Source organism: Petaurus breviceps, unplaced genomic scaffold (assembly GCF_028583685.1).
Source record: "Petaurus breviceps papuanus isolate PSGF00001 unplaced genomic scaffold, PetGlider_PUasm1.0 179, whole genome shotgun sequence".
Taxonomy (NCBI): domain Eukaryota; kingdom Metazoa; phylum Chordata; class Mammalia; order Diprotodontia; family Petauridae; genus Petaurus; species Petaurus breviceps.
Window position 1 is genome coordinate 4,571,820 of NW_027185779.1, and position 20,312 is coordinate 4,592,131.

The 20,312-nt window shown below is 41.2% G+C and overlaps 1 protein-coding gene across 2 annotated transcripts in view; it reads left to right on the forward strand.

Moving 5' to 3' along the window:
- Positions 1-20,312, forward strand: part of RAD54B (RAD54 homolog B) — a 137,743-nt gene that overhangs the window by 21,737 nt on the left and 95,694 nt on the right. For both annotated transcript variants that reach the window (XM_069086628.1, XM_069086627.1), the window contains one exon: positions 822-933. In XM_069086628.1, coding sequence (XP_068942729.1) covers positions 822-933 — 112 coding nt within the window. The remainder of the gene's footprint in view (positions 1-821; positions 934-20,312) is intronic.

Here is a 20,312-nt window from a genome sequence, read left to right on the forward strand (position 1 = left end):
TATTTAAAAGAAGTGATTTAGATTTTTTAGATGAATTTCATAGTTATATCAGAAAGCTAATGAAGTATTTATTTTTGAAGTTGTAAGATATTGTGCTATGTAGTTAATTCAAGGTTTCCTTTTATGTCTTAGTTCCTAGATAAAAAAAAAACAACAACTTTAAATTCCTAACTAGTCCCGATTTAGAATGAATTTAGAAAACATTCTGTATTTGTAGAATAAATTACAGCTTTGTGTGTGTGTGTGAGTGTGTGAAAGAGAAAGTGAGAATGGGAGGGAAGGAAAAATGGCGTTCATAAATTTGCTGGTGTAACTTTGCCTCTTTAGCAAAACACCAATCTTCCTCCCCCCCCCCCCAAAAAAAAACTTCACCGATTTATCCTTGAAATTTATTATAATTGGTATTATAGAGGTATGATGTTGGATGCCTGTTTCACAGCCAAATTTTTTTTTTAAAGCACTTGAGCTGTCCTATGCACTTTTTATTGAGAAATCAGGCAAGGATTTGATCTTCTGAGAGTGCTTGGCTTGTTATTGTAAACTATTTACAAACTTGTTTTTGTATCTTACACTATAATTAAGATTATAATCCTGATTCTGTGATTAAACTTCAAAATATATGATAAAAATGAAATTATTTTAGAATATTTTAACAAAGTTTTGATTTTTAAAAATTACTCATTTTTATCCATCCTATTTTATGAATTAGATGCACATAAAACTACCAGTATTCATATTTTACATCACAATATGATAATGAAACAATATAACTTGAAAAGTTACAAATAATATTTATTTTGGGATACATTTTGTTTTCTTAGGTTGGTACAACTAAAAATCCCCTGCTGCATTTACAGACTGATTCTGGAATTTATAATTCGGTTTTAAGTGCTGTGACTTCTGAGGAATCTGCTAAAGAAATAAATGATGTGGGTAAGTCCATTGGAAATTACTGGTTTAAGGCAACTGAAGAGGCGTCAGGGGATGCACCTAATATGAATAAAAGCAGTCTGTGCTTATATGATGGCTATGTATATGCTACCATACTGGTCTTTGGATTAATTTTTTGTTTTTTTGATCATTTTAAAAATAACACTACTATTTTGTTGGTAGTTTATTATTGATATCTAAATTTAATTTCAAGTGAGTAGATTAATAGCCATGACATTTTACCTTTACTAAACTAAAGTGTTCTCTGTGAAGTACAAAAGGTCAAACAACCTATCATCACTAAATATTTAAAGGTTTGATATACTTCTTATGTATTCAATTTTTGTGAAAAGTATGTTAATTGGAGTTATTTCAGAGGAAAACTTTGTTTCATCTTTTTGGCAGTAGGGATCCACTAAGGGTTTCTGAATTTATAGCTGTGCATGTGGGATATTGTTTTGATAGCTCTGTGAAAGATGAATTGGAGAGAGGAATGATTGGAGCCAAGAAGTCCAGTTAGGAGGAAACTGCAGTAGAATAAATGGAAGGAACCAAAGGTGTGACTGAGTAGTTGCCATGGGAATGAAAAGGATATTGTGGAGACAGATCAATAAAATTTACCAACTCATTGGAGATAGAAAATTAAAATCAGATGATTTTAGTGTTTAAGTTCAGGGATACTGGAAGAGGTTTTGCTATCAGCTGAAATAGAGAAATTTCACTGGGCAAGTTTGGGAGGCAGTTTTAGACATTTGTAGTTTGAAGTGCCAGCATGTCATCTAGGTATAGTGGTTCAGCTTGTTTGGAAATGTGGGATTGGAGGTTAGGGGAAGAGTTTAGGATTGGCTATGTAGATTTGGTAACTCATGTTTTTATAGCATTCTAAAATTTTCAAGGTTTCTTTATAAACATATGAATCATAAGTAGTGTAATTTTTATCCTAATTTTACAGTTGAGGAAACTGAAGGTCTGAGAGGTTTAAATGCCTAAGGCTACTCAGCTAGAAGTGTTTTGACTTTCAAGTCTGGAATTTCTGATTCTAAAATTTCATTATTTGAAGTTGAACATTATCAAAGAAAGAATTATGATGTGTTTAGAAAATATTGCTAAAATTACCTCATCATCTTTTGACAAATAATTAGTTTTTTTGACAAAAATTTGACAACGAATTAGGTTAGTTTAAGATTTGTCAATTTAGTTAATTTAGTTAAGATTAGTTTGGGGTTTGTGATGTATTTAATAAATAAAGCAAAACTTTCTCAAATGTTTCAAAATTATATCTTATTCTTTTGGTTGAATAAATAAGTAGATATAATTTAGAAGTCTCTCTAGCTTGACTAGATATTGGCTAGTGAATAAAATATAGTTCCTGAGATATAGATACACATGAATACAGCTTGATAATTTTCTCTTTCATGTGTTAATTTTTTGAAGTCTTTTAATATGTTGGAGTACTGTGGAAGCATATATCTGAATTCCACTGTGAAAGGCTTTAATTAATGTAGGTTGAACCTTTATTATCTCATAAGTTATCAGAGTCCTTCCTTACTGTCTATACTGCTTCTGAGTTTCTAGTCCAGAGATATGCTGGAACCAGTTCATACTGGCTCATTAGAGCTGTTTGTTAAATTTTCAGTATTTATGCCTTTCAGCATTTATATCTTGGAAATCTGCAAGTGTTAAAATTAAATTTTGATTTGTTTTGTTGATTGTCTAGACTTAAGCAGGTGATAAAGATGTTAATCATGAAAATTAAAGTTAAGAGGTTGTGTGTATATCCCCTCCCCACTCTGGGGAGCTGGTTGTTAAACATTTATCAGAACATTCTGCTAGTAACTACTACTAGAGGATTGAAAAGATTCAAGTTGATATTGTCCATGATATTTACTATTCCCTTTCTCCCATTATGTGGATGCTTTCTTCCTTTCCCCCCACCCCCCATAGTTATTAGCTCCACACAGTGATTAAGCTCCACTACTAATGTTATTTTATTTTATAAAATTGCATTTTATTTTGTTTTGTACATTTTGTTTTTCAGCCATGATCTACATTTGTCTTTCTGTTTTTTGGTCCCACCCCAGTTTACTTTCTTTGGTCCCCAAGAAAAGACTTAAGTTAAATAAGATAGCAGTTTTAAATTTATTTTATTGAACTCTTAACCCCTTTTTTGACTTGATTAATTTAAGGAAGGGGTATGCTGAGGTGGGGGTGGGGGGCAAGATTTGTGCTTGCTTTTCTGTCTCTATTCAGGGATAGAGGTTTACTAAGGAAAAGAATATCCTTTCTGGTACAGTCACTGGCTGTGTGCCACCTCCTTGACTCTTTGATTCTCAGTTTACCTTATATAGTTAATATAACTTAGGGTCTGTGAATAAGCCTAATACAGAATGGTCTTGGACTTACAGATTCATGGAGGTAAATGTGGCTGTGCGCATGCTGCTTAACTCTTTTGAACCTCAGTTTCCTCATATATAAAATAGAGATAATAATAATGGTGGTGCTATTGTGAGTCTCAAAATCATAAATGTAAAGCACTTTCTAAGTTCTAAGGGACTATATAACTGCTAGGTATTATTATTTTTTAATATTCTAGAATTACTTAAGGGTGAGGAACTGTGTGATAGTAATGGCAATTAAAGATTCCCCTGTATTGGCTTGGTTTTCAAATTGATTGTATTAAAACCCAGAGTTTGTTAATCCCACCTGTGGGATGGGCTTGTTGATGTGAAAAGAAAGTCCTGAAGTGGGAGGAGCTGGTGCCGTAGATTTGGAGAGACACTGGAGAGAGGCGGAAGTTCTTTTTGGAAGCAGCACCTCGTGGAGAGAGAGAGACTAAGAGATTGCTGGTGGCCGCTTTGAATTGCCCTGGACTTTTGAGACCTGCCCCCTGAGCTGCCAAGGACTGAGGAGACATGGCTGTTTTGCTGGTACTTTGTCTGTCTGTTTTGATGTTATTTTGCCAGATTTGTCTACTGGTGAAAGACTGTCCTGTTGAAGAAGTCCTGGAACCTGGCATTTGGTTAAGAAGGCCTGAGACTGTCCTGCAGACAGAGAGTGAATACTGTCCACTGGTGAGGGACAGTACTGTTGTTGCAGGGGTCTGGAGACTGTCCGGCAGACAGAATGAATACTGTCCACTGGTGAAGGACAATACTGTTGTTGCAGGGGTCTGGGAGCCTTTCTGTTGGTTCAGAAGCCCTGAAGAAGGATTTTCTTGTTGTATGTTTACAGAAATCCTGGGAGAGGGCTTTGCTAATGTGTTCAGGGGTTCTAGGACTGTTCTACAGACAGAGGATAAATTCATGAAGGGACTGGCAATGTATCTTATGGCCTTGCTAAGCCTTGTCTCTCCAGGAACTAAGATTGCTGAGAACTTGCCTCCTGTCAAGATGAAGAAAAGACCTCCATTTGGGTATTAAGTGCTGTGTTTAAACTTGATGTAACTCTGGGGTAGATTCAATTGTGATCCAGGGGTGGGGAACTTTTGACCTTTTTGTGTTCTATGGTTGAGCAAATGAATGTATTTTACTTATGTTTGGAAACTAATCTCCATTTGAGAAGAGGGGCTTTGTGGTGGACTTAATTAAGGTATAGCCTAGGGGTGGAGAAGTATTTGGAACAGAGACTTTGTAATTGATTGAATGATTGGAAAGTCCTGGGGTGGGGTAGGCCTTGGAGATGATTTAATCACACTTAGTAAATGCTGTATTTTGAATGATGTCATGTTTTGATCTTCTCTGTTCTGGGTTTGTTACTGAATAAAATAGAGAGCACCTATGCTGGTATTTTGAACCTGGGAAGTTGCCTTTCCTTGGTATTACATTACAAACTGGAAGTGCCCCAAAGGGAAAAAAACCCAAAAAACTCCCAAATGGCACAAAAATATTGTTTTTGTATATTAACTTATATCCTCTTGACAGATATAAAGTTGATCTGCCACAGGCATTGTAAAGAAAGAAGTTAAGCAAGAAATGATAACAGGATAGCTAAGTTAACAGAGGGGCCCTCCTGTTATTTGTTGAGAAAAGTTTTTTGCAATTCAGCAAATTTATTTATTTTATGACCAGATGTTATGGTTTGATATAATAATAGTTTTGATACAACTCTGTCTTTAAATGTAATTTCTGACTCTTAATTCATAAACCAAGTATACCTTATTAAATTAAATTTAACAAAACTAAGCACATTCTGTGTGTCAACATATTAATTGCAGGGGATGTAAAAACAAAAATATAATTATCACCGTTCCCAGGGAGATTAAGTATGAATTTCACTAATGGGGCTTGTTGAATATACAAAGATCATTTGATATATTTTGGGTCCATAGTTTGGGATGTAACGTCCTTTGAAATATTTAATTTGGAATTTATTTCAGTGTTTCAAAGATCCATGATTGCACCAGTGTATTTACTTCCTTCATTAATTCAAATTGCAACCCTTCTATTCCTGTGTAGATGATCTTGATGATTGCTGTGGTTACAAGAAATTGATTACTTCCTAGACAATCTTATTGGCCTCTAAAAACCTAGAGAAGTCATCAGATACCAGTATGTTATTAGGTCTTTTTAGCTTGGGAGGACTTTCTTGAAATCTTTACATGACTTCAGTGAAAATATTTGGAATTCATTTAATTTTTTTGAGCTGCATTGTATAATAGTACTGTGGCTTTTTTTAAACTTATTTTGGACAGAAGAAAATCTAGTGACTGTTTGTTAGAATTTGTTTAAGCTGTGTCCCGTCCAGCGGGACCAAGTTATTTGTGGGGCCGAGGAGGACCCAGCCTGCAAAGGAATGGGTGGGAAAGAAGGAGTGAGACCAAGCGAGTTTGTTTTAAGGTCTGAAGGTCTGATCTTTATTGCTGGTAAACATGACTTATATACTCTTTGAGGAAGTGGGCGGGGAGAGGAATTCTTGTAAACAACTGTTGAAACATTTTGTGGTTAGGACACCTGGTGCCGAAACACTCTGTGGTCAGCAGATTCACATGGCATGGTACTCAGGGGGAGAGGGGGGGGGAAGGGTGCCTGGCCCGAAGGTCTTCGCTCCCAACATGTCCCCCTTTTTTCTCTAATGACCGGTGAAAGGCCTGTCTTAGGCTATGAGGCCTACATCCACATTGAGTACCTGGCAGTGCCCCTGTCTTAGGCTATGCGGGCGGACCCCCGCCTCTGGCATCTTAAAAGAACCCCAGGGACGGTACCCACAATAATCCCGTCTTTGGGTGCAGCTGCAGAATTGACAGTGCCCCTGTCTTAGGCTATGCGGGCGGACTTCCACCCTGGTATCTTAAAAGAACATTCCAGAGACGGTACCCGCAATAATCCTGTCTTTGGGTACATCTGCAGCAAGGTCTGATGTTTCGTGGTAGCCCTGCTATTCCCATCATTGGCTCTTTCACAGCGTTGGTCAAAACCTTATGATCTACGAAAACATTTCCACACCCTCGAGTACCACGGGTCGGCATCTGCACCAGCAAGAGTAGAAAATCGAAGGCCTTCGAGGATGGTCATGGAAGGAAGGACGTCACAAGACCCACCGGAATTAAGCTGATGATAGTGAACAGCAATGGGTTTCCTAAGAGCCGAATCAATCTGTGATTTAACAAAAGTGGTTAATTTGTTGAAGGCCCATGGCCCAAAGGAAAGGAGCAACAGAATCCCCACGAGGGGTCCCAAAAGAGTGGGGAGCAAGGTAGTCAGCCAGGGGGATGTAGAGAACCAGTTTTGATACCAGGATTCCTTCTGATCCCTTTCCCTCTTTCTGTTTTCTAAACTTTCTTTAACCCTTTTTAAACTATCTTCTACAAGGCCAAGCTTGTTAGTATAGAAACAGCATTCTTCTTTTAAAGCAGTGCAAAGGCCGCCTTGCTGTAAAAAAAGGAGATCTAGGCCTCGCCTATTTTGCAAGACCACCTCGGCCAAGGAGGCCACAGAGTCTTTAAGATTTTCAAGGCCTGCTTGGAGCTCCTGGAGGTCCCTATCAATAGTTGCACTAAGCTGAGCATATTGCATATTTGAATTGACCAAAGAGGCAATCCCAGTTCCAGTGCCAATGGACCCAAGACCTATGAGGACAGCCAAAGTAAGTGCGGTCAAGGGTTCTCTTTTAGTCCTACTGTGTGGATTGGAGCCTCGTTCCCAGAACCGGAGGAATTCGTCTGGGTAGTGGACAGTGAGGTGAGGAAGAAGGGAAACCTCCACGCAGTAATCTTTATTTTTCAAAAAGGAGGTCGTAATCACAAAGGTGGTAAGTCCAGAGGAACAGGCAAGATAGGAATTATTTGGTGCTGCAATATATTGAAATGAGGCATTAACTATAATGGAACGATTGCAAACCTGTTCAAGTTGCCTGGGAGGGAGCATAAGCGGTCCCAAGAGCGGAGGCCAGAAATGCGACTGAGGGTAAGGCCATATTTATCCTTTGTTCCCCAGCGCAGGGAAGAGGTGTCATTAGTAAAGGTGAGGTTCCCAAAATGGGCAACTCCTTCATAAAAGGGGGGAGCTGAGGAATAACAAACCCAACAGTCTTCTAGGGAATGGTTAGTCATTTTGCTAATTGCATATACAGAGGCGTTAACCAAAGAAAGAATAAGTTCAGCGGAGGAAGGGGGTCCATTGGGAAGTGTGGGCCGAAAGGGTTCACTTACTGGTGCTCTAGGTGTAGGAAAATGGGCAGGGGATCAGGCTTGATTCTGTGCCCCTGAGAAGATCCCGAGTGAAGCTCAATATTGGGACCAACAGCCACAGGCTCATTTTGGTTAGGGATGCTCTTACGGAGCTTGATGGTAAAAGTCAAATCATTATCATATTGATCTTGGTAAAGCCGTAGACCCCAAGACACACCCCGGTCCCAGTGAGTATATTTTTTACCGGGTTCTGTAAATTGGATGCGCAGGGGATGGCACCACCCTGAGCACTCCTGTATGTTTGTCCAACCCGGAGTCCTGGTGCCCTGATGTGTATAATTGGCTTTGACCGTAATAAAATCCCATGAGGAGGAGGGATGCCAGTAGGTGTCCCCAGTGGTTTCGCAGCCCCAGCTGTGGCAATAGTAATCTGCCAAGCCTCCACACTTGTAGTTCAGGGCGCAATTTCTATGATAACCGGGACAGACATAAAAGGGAAGTGCTCTTAACATACTCCTTTGGCTAACTGAGCCACAGCCCCCCCATGGGTCAAGGCCCCATCTCCCAGGAGGGGAGGGAGACAAGGGGGCTTGCTGTTGGTTGCTATACCCTTCCAAATCCCAGTTGGCTGGTGCCCCTAAAGCTAATTTGCAAAGATCAGGGTATAGGGTAGGCCACCAGCCTTCAGATGTTATTTTTGACTCACTCCACACTGTATCACCTGCTCCATTTATTACCAGCCAGGTATGGTTGAGAAGCTGGTACGAAGTGCCAGGGATGGCCCCGAAGATGACAAATAGGCAAAGGATCATTGTGATGTCTGGCAGGCTCGTCTGGTTCATGACGTCTCCTGAAACAAAGCACAGTTAGAAGACTTCTCAGGGAGATCCCTGGGTGAGTTGTGAAGTTTTATCAGGCGCTCTGGAAGCCATCTGGCGTTTTGTGCTTGTGTATCATAGACGCAGGCATGTCCTTTGCCCCAGATAAAGACCGGGTCAGGGCCCTGCCATTTATTGGACAGTGGATCTTTCCACATGGCCTGTGCATAAGTGCTTGCCGTGGATGAATGCCAGAGGCGGTCGGCAGCGGTTTTGCCATTAGCATCATAAGTGAGGAAATTCAGAACAAACATTGCATGGTTTAGGAGGGTCTTAAAATTCCCTGCTCTGGGGTATAATATATCCCCCCCTGATTGTAATTTTAAGATCATATTTTTTAATGTTTGATGAGCTCTTTCAACTATGCCTTGGCCTTGAGGGTTATATGGGATGCCTGTGATGTGCTTAATCCCCATTTGGGCGCAGAACTGTCGGAAATCAATGCTAGTGTAACCAGGCCCGTTATCAGTTTTGATAGTTTGGGGCTGTGGGAGGACCGCTAGGGAGGCAAGAATGTGATAAATCACATGTTTAGAAGCTTCGCCCGTTTGGCGGGACGCAAAGAGGAAGCCGCTAAAGGTGTCAATGGAGACATGAACAGATTTCAATTTACCAAAAGGTGGATAATGGGTAACATCCATTTGCCATATTCCCCCGGGCATTAACCCCCGGGGATTTACTCCCAAATGAGGCTCAGGTAGGAGGGTCAGGCAGCCCTTGCACTGATGCACTATTTGTCGTGCTTGTTCACTAGTGATGGAGTATCGCAACCTAAGGGTTTGTGCATTAAGGTGGTGCAAGGCATGGGCTTTTTGTGCAGCGGAAAGAGGGGAGTCGGTGAGATCAACGGCCACCAGTTGAGTGGCTTGATCAACTTCATCATTTCCTTCTGCCAATGGACCGGGCAGGCCTGAATGGGCCCCGACGTGACCAATGAAAAAAGGGGCAATTCGGGCAAGAATAAGGCATTGAAGTTCTGCAAATAAGGGAGAGGCATTAGTCGAAGGGCGAATGAAAGGAACTGTTTCCAGAAGGGGGACAGAGTGTGCTATATGAGCACTATCAGTATACAAATTAAAAGGCTCTTGCAAGAGCTCAAAGACCTTAATAATGGCTACAAGCTCAACTAATTGTACAGATAAAAAATGGGTATTAAAGCGGGATACCTGACCATCAATGCTAAATGCAGCAACACCCGTGGAGGAGCCGTCAGTAAAAACCAGACGGGCTCCTTGAATTGGTGTTGTTTTTGTTCCTTTGGGGAAAACCACAGGCGTCCTTTGCAGAAAATGAATCAGTCTATCTGAAGGAAAATGATTATCAATAGTGCCATGAAAGGAAATAGAACTAATTGCCCAATCATCATCATTCTGAACGAGCCACTGTACTTGTGCAGCAGTATAAGGGGATACAATATGATCGGGGTCTTTACCAAAAAGTTTTAAGGCAGCCCCCCTGCCAAGGTGCAAGAGGGTAGCAACCAAATGGGGATAGGTGGGTAAAATCTTAGAGGGGGATGTGGGCAAATGGATCCAAAAAAGCGGTTCTTGTTGCCAAAGCAATCCCGTGGGCGCAAAGGGGGTGGGAAATATGAGGAGCCAAAGGGGTTGAAGGGGTGCATAATACCCTATGTGCTGATCACAAATGGCACGCTCAACCGTAATAAGAGCTTTGCACGCCTCAGGAGTAAGGTGGCAGGGGGAGGATGGGTCAGAATCCCCTTTCAAAATGTCAAACAGGGGCCTTAACTCCCCTGTGGTGAGTCTCAGCCAGTTGATATCTCCAAGGAGCCTCTGGAAGTCATTAAGTGTGTGAAGGCAGTCTACCCTTAATTGGAGTTTTTGTGAGAAGACATGATTAGTGAGGAGCTCAAAACCCAAAAACAACTGGGGAGGCTGGGTTTGGATCTTTTCAGGGGAAATAAAGAGCCCGCGGGACTGTAGAGCTGCAACGAGCGATTGACAGATTTTGGACAGGTACGGCTCATCAGGTCCTGCTAGGAGGATGTCGTCCATATAGTGGATGATATAAATCTCTGGGTGGCGCAACTGGAATGGATCTATAGTCTGGGCCACAAACTTCTGGCAAAGAGTAGGGCTGTTGGCCATGCCTTGGGGGAGGACCCTCCATTGGAAACGGGGAGAAGGGCCCACACAATTAACTATAGGAAGGCTAAAGGCAAAACGTTTGCAATCATCAGGATGTAAGGGGATGGAAAAGAAACAATCCTTTAAATCAATAATGATCTTAGAAAATCCTTTCGGAATGGCTACAGGGGAGGGGAGCCCCGGTTGAAGTGCTCCCATAGGGATCAAGGTTTTATTAACTGCCCTAAGATCATGCAGTAAGCGCCACTTTCCTGAACGCTTTTGTATAACAAAAATGGGGGTATTCCAAGGTGATGTGGAGGACTCAATGTGCCCCGCAGCCAGTTGTTCCTGCACTAATTCCACAGCTGCAGCTAGCTTTGTTATGGATAAGGGCCACTGGTCGACCCAGACGGGAAGGTCATCCTTCCAGGTGATTTTGTCTGCCTGGTGTGCAGGGGGACCAGTGGCCCTTATGAAAAATGGCTGTGGAAGCCCAAGCCTGCACGACCCACCTTAGGGGCAGTCCAGTCGATATGGGGGTCAAACGTCCCTGTTTGTTTTTTCCAAGACCTTGTCCTGGAAGGAATCCCTGGGAGAGCATCTGCTGGGCCACAATCGCATTGGGGCTGCACATAATGACTCCCATCTGAGAAAGGATGTCCCTACCCCAGAGATTAACAGGCAGTCCGGGGACCACAAACGGCCAGACGGTGCCAGCATTTCCTTCATTATCCTTCCAGGGTAACCATTGGGAGCTTTGGAGGGTGTTCCTGGATTGACCAGTGCCTTGTAAGTGGGTTATGGAGGCCTGCAAGGGCCAAGCAGCGGGCCAGGCTTCTTGTGACAAAACGGTAGTCGGCCCCAGAATCTAAAATACCTTCAAAAATCCTACCCTGTATTGTGAGCTTAAGAGTAGGGCGTTTTTGAGAGATGGCCTGGACCCAGTACAGGTCGGATGATCCGGGCCGGGATACTCCGCGCCTTTTGACAAGGGCAGGGTAAGCAGTATCCAGGGGGAGCAGCAAGGCCTGGGCCAAGCGTTGTCCCTTATCAATCAAGACGGGGCCATAGGGGGCTGTAGCAAGCAGCTGAATCTCCCCGGCATAGTCATTATCAACCAGGGAGGGGTGAATCATCAGGCCAGCAAGGGTGGAGAACGCGCGGCCCATAATAAAGAAATAAGAATTCGGTGGGGGAGGGCCAAAGACACCCGTAGGAATGGTCTGCACCCCATCTTCCGGATTCAATATTGTGGGGGAGGCGGCACATAGGTCCACCCCTGCGCTCCCTGTTGTTGCTCGGCAAAGGGGGGGTGCTGGGTGGACGGGCTGTTCCCCGAGGCTCGTACAAAGGGGGGCTGGCCCCTCCGGCGGTTTCCCAGATGGGAGGGTAAGGGTTGGCCGTCCACATCAGTGGCAGACCGACAGGTCTTGGCCCAATGTTTCCCTTTGCGACAACGAGGGCAAACAGTGGAGGGTTGATTTAGCTGTTTTGGAGGGCCTGCAGAGGGTGGGGTGTCCCCAGGGCATTGGCGAGCAAAATGACTGGGCTGGCTGCACCGGAAACAATGTCTAGGAGGCCCACCTGCTTGGAATGCTGCTCCTATAGCTAAATGCACGGCATGTGACATTTTGGAAGCAAGAGGATCTATATCACGGCACAAACGAACCATCTCATCAAGGGATTTATCTCTCCATTTGCCGTGTAGTACAGCTCGGCAGGCATTATTAGCATTCTCATAAGCTAAGCACTTAACAAGTTGGTCATTAGCAGCCTCTTGCCCCAGGGTCCTCTCGGTGGCTTCTAATAGGCGGCTGATGTATTCAGAAAAATCTTCCTGCCCTCCCTGAACGATCTTATTAAGCGGGGCAAAGGGGAAGCCAGTGTTGGGCAGGGATCGCCAAGCGGCTAGAGCTGCGCCAAAAGCCCCACAGGGAAACGCCGCTGTAGGTCTTCTGCCACATATTTCCCTTGTCCACTAAGTTTCTCATAAGTCCAGTTTGCAGAAGGCGAACGTGGAGATTTTAAGTTAGCAGCGGCAGCGGACTGGCAGCGATCGAAAAAATCTGCCTTCCAGGTTAGTAATTGCCCATGTGAAAGGACTGCTTGCACTACACGGACCCATTCTCTGGGGAGCATATGGCCTCCACAGGACATGGCCTCAAGGGCTGAGAGTGTGAAAGGCGCATTAGGTCCGTAAGATTTGACTGCTGCGTTCAGATCCTTCAAGGTCTTAAAATTTAATTTACGGAACCCTGGAGTCCCATCGTCACTTTCGTTTTCACTCTCATTCTCCCCCTCACTATCCGATTCCCCCTGTGAGTCATCAGTAGCGGAGGGCTTTACGGCAGAAGTGGAGAGGCCATCGGAAGGGGGGGCGGACTTATCGGAGCAGGTTACTACAGGAAAGGTTAACCTTAAATCTTTGGTTTTACGAGAGGGTCCCTTCTGGCGGGAAGGCGGGGGAGGAGCAACTGAGGGGCCTGAAGCCGGGAGAACAGAATTATGCAGCGTTTTCTGTAAGGAGGAGAGCTCAGTAGAGAGCTGAACAAACTGCTTCTCTAGGTCAAGGACCTCCCGAAGTTCATTAACCTGGGTGGAAAGCTGATTTCTAGCTTCTATGAGGGTGGCAGGGGATAAGCCAGGCGAAAGAAGGGCAGGTGCACAAGTCTGAACCACATAAGGAGGAGAAATTTGATGGGGGCTTGTGTTGAGGAGAGGTCCAAGGGGCCCATCAGGGTCATTATAACGAGCTGCCTCATCCTCCAAGGTTGCCGCATCTCCAGGGTCTAAAATATCACTGCTGGATTTTTTTGTAAATATTGGAAAGTTAAGGGAGTTGGCCGTAGGTGGCTCCTCCTTAGGAAGGGGGGGATAGAGGGGTTGTCTCGGGGCTACAGGCATGTCTATTACCACCGAAGGGGGCCGAGAGGGCTCTTTGCCGGCGGGGGGCAAGGAGGCCAAGGAGGCTGCTCAGGACAGGGGGGGCGGAGGCAGAACTCCACGACTGACAGTAATTGTTGGTTATTTGGGTCCTTGTGGGCTGCTTCTACAATATCTCTAATGAAGCCCCAATAAGAGAAGACAGTCACAGGGACCGCCTCCGGACCTTCTGTTTGCAATTTTCTATTTAGATCCCTGCCAACTTTCTGCCACTTGCCAGGGTGAATCTCTGGCCCATTTACAATGAACCAAGGGCAAACATCATCCACAAATAAAAAAAAGTTAACTAAATCTTTTTTCTTAACTTTTACTCCCCTTTCCCTGAGTAATGATTTAAGGTCTTTTATAAAGACCTGTTCCTTAGATAATTTCTGACCCTTGAGTATGAGACGGACGAATTCAACTTACCGAGGACGGGGGCTCTTAGGCAGCTGGGGGATTCTTCACCGAAAAAGAAGGGGTCGCGACGACTTCTCTGCTAGGCACTGGTCTGTCTGGCGAGGGTCACTGCCTCGGGCCCCACGTTGGGCGCCACTTGTCCCGTCCAGGGGGACCAAGTTATTCGTGGGGTCGAGGAGGACCCAGCTTGCAAAGGAATGGGTGGGAAAGAAGGAGAGAGACCAAGCGAGTTTGTTTTAAGGTCTGAAGGTCTGATCTTTATTGCTGGTAAACATGACTTATATACTCTTTGAGGAAGTGGGCGGGGAGAGGAATTCTTGTAAACAACTGTTGAAACATTTTGTGGTTAGGACACCTGGTGCTGAAACACTCTGTGGTCAGCAGATTCATGTGGCATGGTACTCGGGGGGTGTGGCTTTCGGGGGGGGGGGGAAGGGTGCCTGGCCCGAAGGTCTTCGCTCCCAACAAAGCTGAACTTAATTACAGAGTTCTTTAGTTATTTTTCCATATTGGATTTTTATATACTTTTCCTTTTTTTTTTTTTGTTATTTGTGAATTTGGTAAATGAGATGTTGCAAAAATTTTTTATTTAAAAAAATGCTTTTAATTCTATAACTATTTGGCAGAGTGAAATTTAATTGGGGGTAGTGGTGGTATGTCTTTGGGGATGCCTTACTTCATTCTCAGTTTAGTTTTTTTTTGATGTATGTTGTCAAAAGAAGCATTTAAATGAGAACTATATTACAGTCACTGACCTGATTTAAATAATATTTTGAGTGCTTTCTGTTTAAAGTACATAAAATCATGACAATAATAGAAGGAAATAACAAGTATATATTGGCTTAAAGTGAAGTTTTAAAAATCAGCATATTTGATTTCCTACATTCAGATGGGCGAAGCAATAAAATTAAATGATAACTAGATTTATTTTCATTATGTTAGTGTGTTTGTTTTCTATGAAGATTGAAAGCTCAAGAGCTACTTTCCCCATTAATGATCCTTTAATAAAGTTAACTAATTATAAATGCTCGATTTCTTATTGATAGTTGGACAAAGTTAAGTTGGGTCAAGACAACTATACATCCTAGGCAAAGTTTGAAAATTGTGTCCTGGCTATGTTATTATCCACTGAAAACTTTCAAACTATAACATGACATAGGCAGCAGTCATCAAAGAAATAACAGTTTGTCATAGACAGTAGAATTTTTTTAATCTTTAAAAGTATGTACATTTATGAAAAGTAATAATGTGTCCCTTGTTATCCATCTCTCCCTTCATCACACAAATTATGCTCTAAAGTGACTGATCATGTTGCTTACTTCCAGTTCTGGCTGTGTGACAAATTATGCCATCAAATAAGTTTTGTTGATAGATTCCAGAAGAACAGCTGCCAAATTGATGCACCATTTAATTTATAATTTGAAAGCTTTGGTGTGCAGTTAACTAGGGAACTCTTGAATTGTAATGACATTTATGGGACAGTACATAGAATGCTGAACTTGGAGTCACAAAGTCTATGTTGACTTCCACCAGACACTAGTGAGTGACCATTAAATATATCACTGAACCTCTTTCAGCTTCAATTTCCTTATCTCTAAAATGAGAATAATAATACTGTACTTTCTTTACAAGCTTGTTGTGAAGCTTAAATAATAATAATAATGATGTATATAAAATGTTTGGAAACCTTAAAGCACTGTCAGTTATTATGGTACATATATTTTCTCCTTCAAAATTTTTAAAAAATTTATTTTGTTTTTATGTCACCTTTTTTTCTCAATAGTTGCTTCTCCCTTGGGGCAGCCAGGTAGCACACGGGCGCCAGAGTTGGAAATCTGGGCTCTGATACTTAGCACCACACCCAGAAATAACTGGCCGCATAACCTTGAGCAAGTTACTTAACCCCAATCGCTTTAAAAAAAAATAGTTGCTTCTCCCACTCTCACCCAGTAAGCCATTCATTGTCACAAAGAATAAAAAAGGAATAGAAAATAAGTAGTTCAACAAAACTAAACAACCCATTAACCAAGCCTGACAGTTTACAAATCAAATTTACAGAGTGTTACATATTCATAGTTCTTTTCTCCTCTAATGAAGGAAGGGAGGTGAATTTTCTTATATTTTTTTTTTTGAGGAGGAGCTTGGTAATTATTACATTGTACCTTTCTTTTTTGTCTTTGATCCCCTTGGAGTATATGCCTAGTATTGACATCTTAGTCACTTTATATTTGAGTATTTCTAAATTTCTTTTCAGAAAAATGCTGTCTACTTCCGGAGAGAGAATCATCTCTTGAGTACAGATTGAAGCATATTTTTTTCACTTACTTTATTTTTCTTGCTTTTTTTAAACATGGCTAATTTGGAAATATGTTTTGTATGACTTAACATGTATAAATAATATATTCTTTGCCTTCTCAATGAGTTGGGGGAGGACCTGGATAAGGGATAGAATTGTAAACTCAAAATAAAAAAAAAGAATGCTAGAATGCTATTCTTTTTTTTAAAATTACTTTTCAAAATAGTAGTACTAATTCACACCTCCAACAATATACTTAGTGTGCTTTCAACAATTATGAGACAGACTCAGTATTGTCTTTCCAACCATTTGAGTATTCTTTTTTTTTTTTAAAGCAATTGGGGTTAAGTAACTTGCCCAAGATTACACAGCCAGTTTTTTTGTGTGGGTGTTAAGTATCTGAGGCCAATCATCCCAGGTCCTTCCAGCTCTTACTCATTGAACCACCTAGCCACCCCTTGAGTATTATTTCCATGCATTTTCACCTTTGTTAATTTGCTGGTGTGAAGTAAAGCCTCAGAGTTATTTTTACATTTTTCTCTTTAGTTATTTGGGGCAATCTTTTACATCATTGTTAATAATTTGTTGTTCTTTTGAGAACTGTTGCTATTCTTTGACTGTTATTGGGAAATTTCTCTTGGTCTTATATGTTTATTAGATCTTTATGTCTTTTGGATGTCAGATCCCATCAGATATTTGATATAAAATTTTTTTCTTATTTAATAGTCCCCTCCCCCCCTCTTTTTTTTTTTTTTTGCCTTTTTGGAGGGCAATTGGGGTTAAGTAACTTGCCCAAGATTACACGGCTAGTTATTTTGTGTGGGTGTTAAGTGTCTGAGGCCGGAACTCGGGTCCTCCTTACTCCTGGTTCGGCAGCTTTATTCACTTTGCCATCTAGCAGCCCCCAACCTATACCCTTCCCCCTTTTTTGAGGGTTTTTTTTTTTGCTTTTTTTTGGAGGGGGGAAGGTGGGGCAAATGGGGTTGTGACTTGCCCAATGTCACATGGGCGTGTGTGTGTGTGTGTGTGTGTGTGTGTGTGTGTGTGTGTCTGTTAAGTGTCTGAGGTTGGATTTGAACTCAGGTCTTCCCGACTCCAGGGCCAGTGCTCTATTCACTGCACCACCTAGCCACTCCAACAGTTCCCCTTTTTATATCCTTGTTGCATTGATTTTAATTGTGTAAAATGAAAACTTATTTGATGGCATAATTTGTCACATAGCCAGAATTGGGAGTAAGCAACATGATCAGTCACTTAGAGCATAATTTGTGTGATGAAGGGAGAGATGGATAAAAGGGACACATTATTACTTTTCATAAATGTACATAATTTTAAAGATTAAAAAAATTCTATTGTCTATGACAAACTGTTATTTCTTTGGTGACTTTGTTGCCTATGTCATTATAGTCTGAAAGTTTTCAGTGGATATATTACTGTCTTCATTATTATAATTCATACTATACATTTTCTTGAGTACACTTTCAACTTTTGTGACTGAAATATTGTATAATAGTTGTTACTTCTAGAGTTTTTTAAATGTATAATTTTTGTGGATACTTTAGAAAATTTATTCTCATATTTGTTTAAATTCAACATTTATATATTAAATCTGTGATTTTTGTTAGGAATAAGTGAGATCTTTCAGTTGATTTTTAAAGGTACTTAAGTCATGACAATAGTTAACGTTTACCGACAATTAAAATATTATGTAATTCTTAGTTTCATCTCTGTTTCCACCCCTTTACCATAGTTACTGCAGAAGTGGAAGTGAGTTATATAATACTGAGTGTCACTTTGTATTTTTGTTTCATGGGTTAATTAATTATTTAGTTGCCAGTCTACTGGTAATGAACCTTTTTCTACTTATCTAGTTTGGTTCTCAGAAAGAAGATACAAATACAACTGATAGAACCAGCCCAGGGCATATGTTCCACTAACATAGCCTTGGACTATCCAGAATTACCTCAATACCATCATGAGGCATCATTTTTGTACACCTACTTTGCATGTATTCTCTTTATTCTGTATATACACACATGTGTGTGTATGTGTGTTTAATCTCCATGCCGTTTCCTCCATCACAATATAAGCCCTGTGTAAAAAAGGATTGGTTCATTCATTATCCGGTGCCTTGCACAGTGCCTGGCACATAGTAGGTAGGAGCTTACTAAATACTTGTTAACAGATTGATTTTGTTCTTGATATTTTCCTTATACGAAGTTCTGTTTCCAAAAGCAGACATGTGATTTCTTGGCTTCCTGTCAGTGTTGTAGAGAGTTTTTCTAAACTAAATGACATTACTGATGCTAGTTTGGCTGATGGTCAGTTGGACTCATTTCAAGAATTCTCTAGTATCTGAACCTAACCAAAGTCTTCTTTTGGTGCTGTTATATACCAGCAAATCTTCAAAGTACCATAATCTTCAAGGATTCAAGTTGCTTTTCAGCCAAAGAGCATTTGAGAGACTCATTGAACATAAATAGTCTATAAATGTTACAAATGATGAATTACATGTATTAAGTGACATAAAACATATCCATGTAATGTCAAGAGGTCAACAATAGTGTGTCAAGCATATTGGGTAGAAAGCCTATGAAAATCTGTGAATTTCTGGGGCTAACTGGAATTACCCAGGATAAGAAAGAATGGATGGGTTGCATGCAGTCTGTACCAGTGGTGGGATGTAAAACTCTTTGATATTAGTGAAATTGTCTGTTGAGGTACTGAAGTATATCAGTCATGCTCCAGTTTTTCTAAGCTAAATATAATCTTGAGTTATAGAACTAATACAACTGGTTACTAATAAGTTGTAGCAGTGTTGCATGGAATTAGCAACATATATAGTCATTATCTTAAATTATTATTTCATTTAAAATAGTCAAAGTGATATAGTGAATAGCATGGGCTAAAATATCCCCCACGAAAGATAACTGATGGAAATTCGGGGCAAGTCACTTAACCTCATAGTGTCTAGGCCATCTCTAAGACTAGAAATTGTAGAACATGTTGATCTGTTGGGTAGCAGGAGTATCAGGATGGTTTCATTACCAGTGAAATTCATTCATTGACTAAAAAAATTCATTGAATGAATGTATTTATAATTTTTTTAGAAAAAATAAAATTTGTTTTGTGAACTTTTTCTTTCATTTTAGTTGATACTTGTACAATGTAAATGTGGACTAATATTCAGAGCACCTATCTGTTCTAAATTTAATGATCAAAATCTATTTGAAGTACTTGATATAAATAAGAATGAATTAAAGAACAAAATTAGTGACTAAGTCTTTGAAGATTGCTCTTAAGCAAATCAAGGGGCTGCATTGGCTTTTTTTTTTTTAAGCAATTGGGGTTAAGTAACTTGCTCAAGGTTACACAGCCAGGTATTTCTGGGTGTGGTGCTAAGCGTCTGAGCCCAGAATCGATCCCCAGGTCATCCCGACACTGGAGCTGGTGTTCTTACTTGCTGAGCCACCTGGCCGCCTCTTGCATTGGCTTTTAATTATTGTGTGCAGTTCTTTGCTAAAAGAAACTCTCTCTCTAACCCTGGGAAGGATTTGAAGGATTTTCAAAATTAGGGGAATATATTAATGAAAGTAGAGATACTATTAATACCGTTCCTTTTGTTATACTGTAATTTGATTAATTCGAGCAAGACCCAAGTAATAATTTTAAAATGGACCCTTTATTAAAACGCCATGTTGGCTGATCAGGCCACATGGCTGGTTGAGCTGGCACTACCCCACGTCTCAGATACAGCAATAGCAGTAGCAGCAGGCAACAGCCCCAATCTGGGTCAGAACTTCAGCTTATAAAGGGGACTTTACGTAAGCAGTGATTGGTCAGTACACACCTTGAAACTCCCTTACCTGACCCAGAAGTCTGCCCACTTCTATTCAAGTGAGTTGACTGGGGGAAAGGGCAGAGACCCAGTGGGGGAGGGTGGAGCTAACCTGGCAGTCTGCTCACTTCCTTGGGGGAGGAGGGGTTGTGGGGAAAACCAGGCACAACACTTTGAGTCATTCTTCTAAAAATTTTTTAAAAATACATATACTTAGTTGTTACATAAAAATAAAACTGAAGATAGAATATACTTCTGCTGTGGAAGGAAGACTTAAATGTGTAAAGATTTAATCCCCAATGGAAATGTTTGG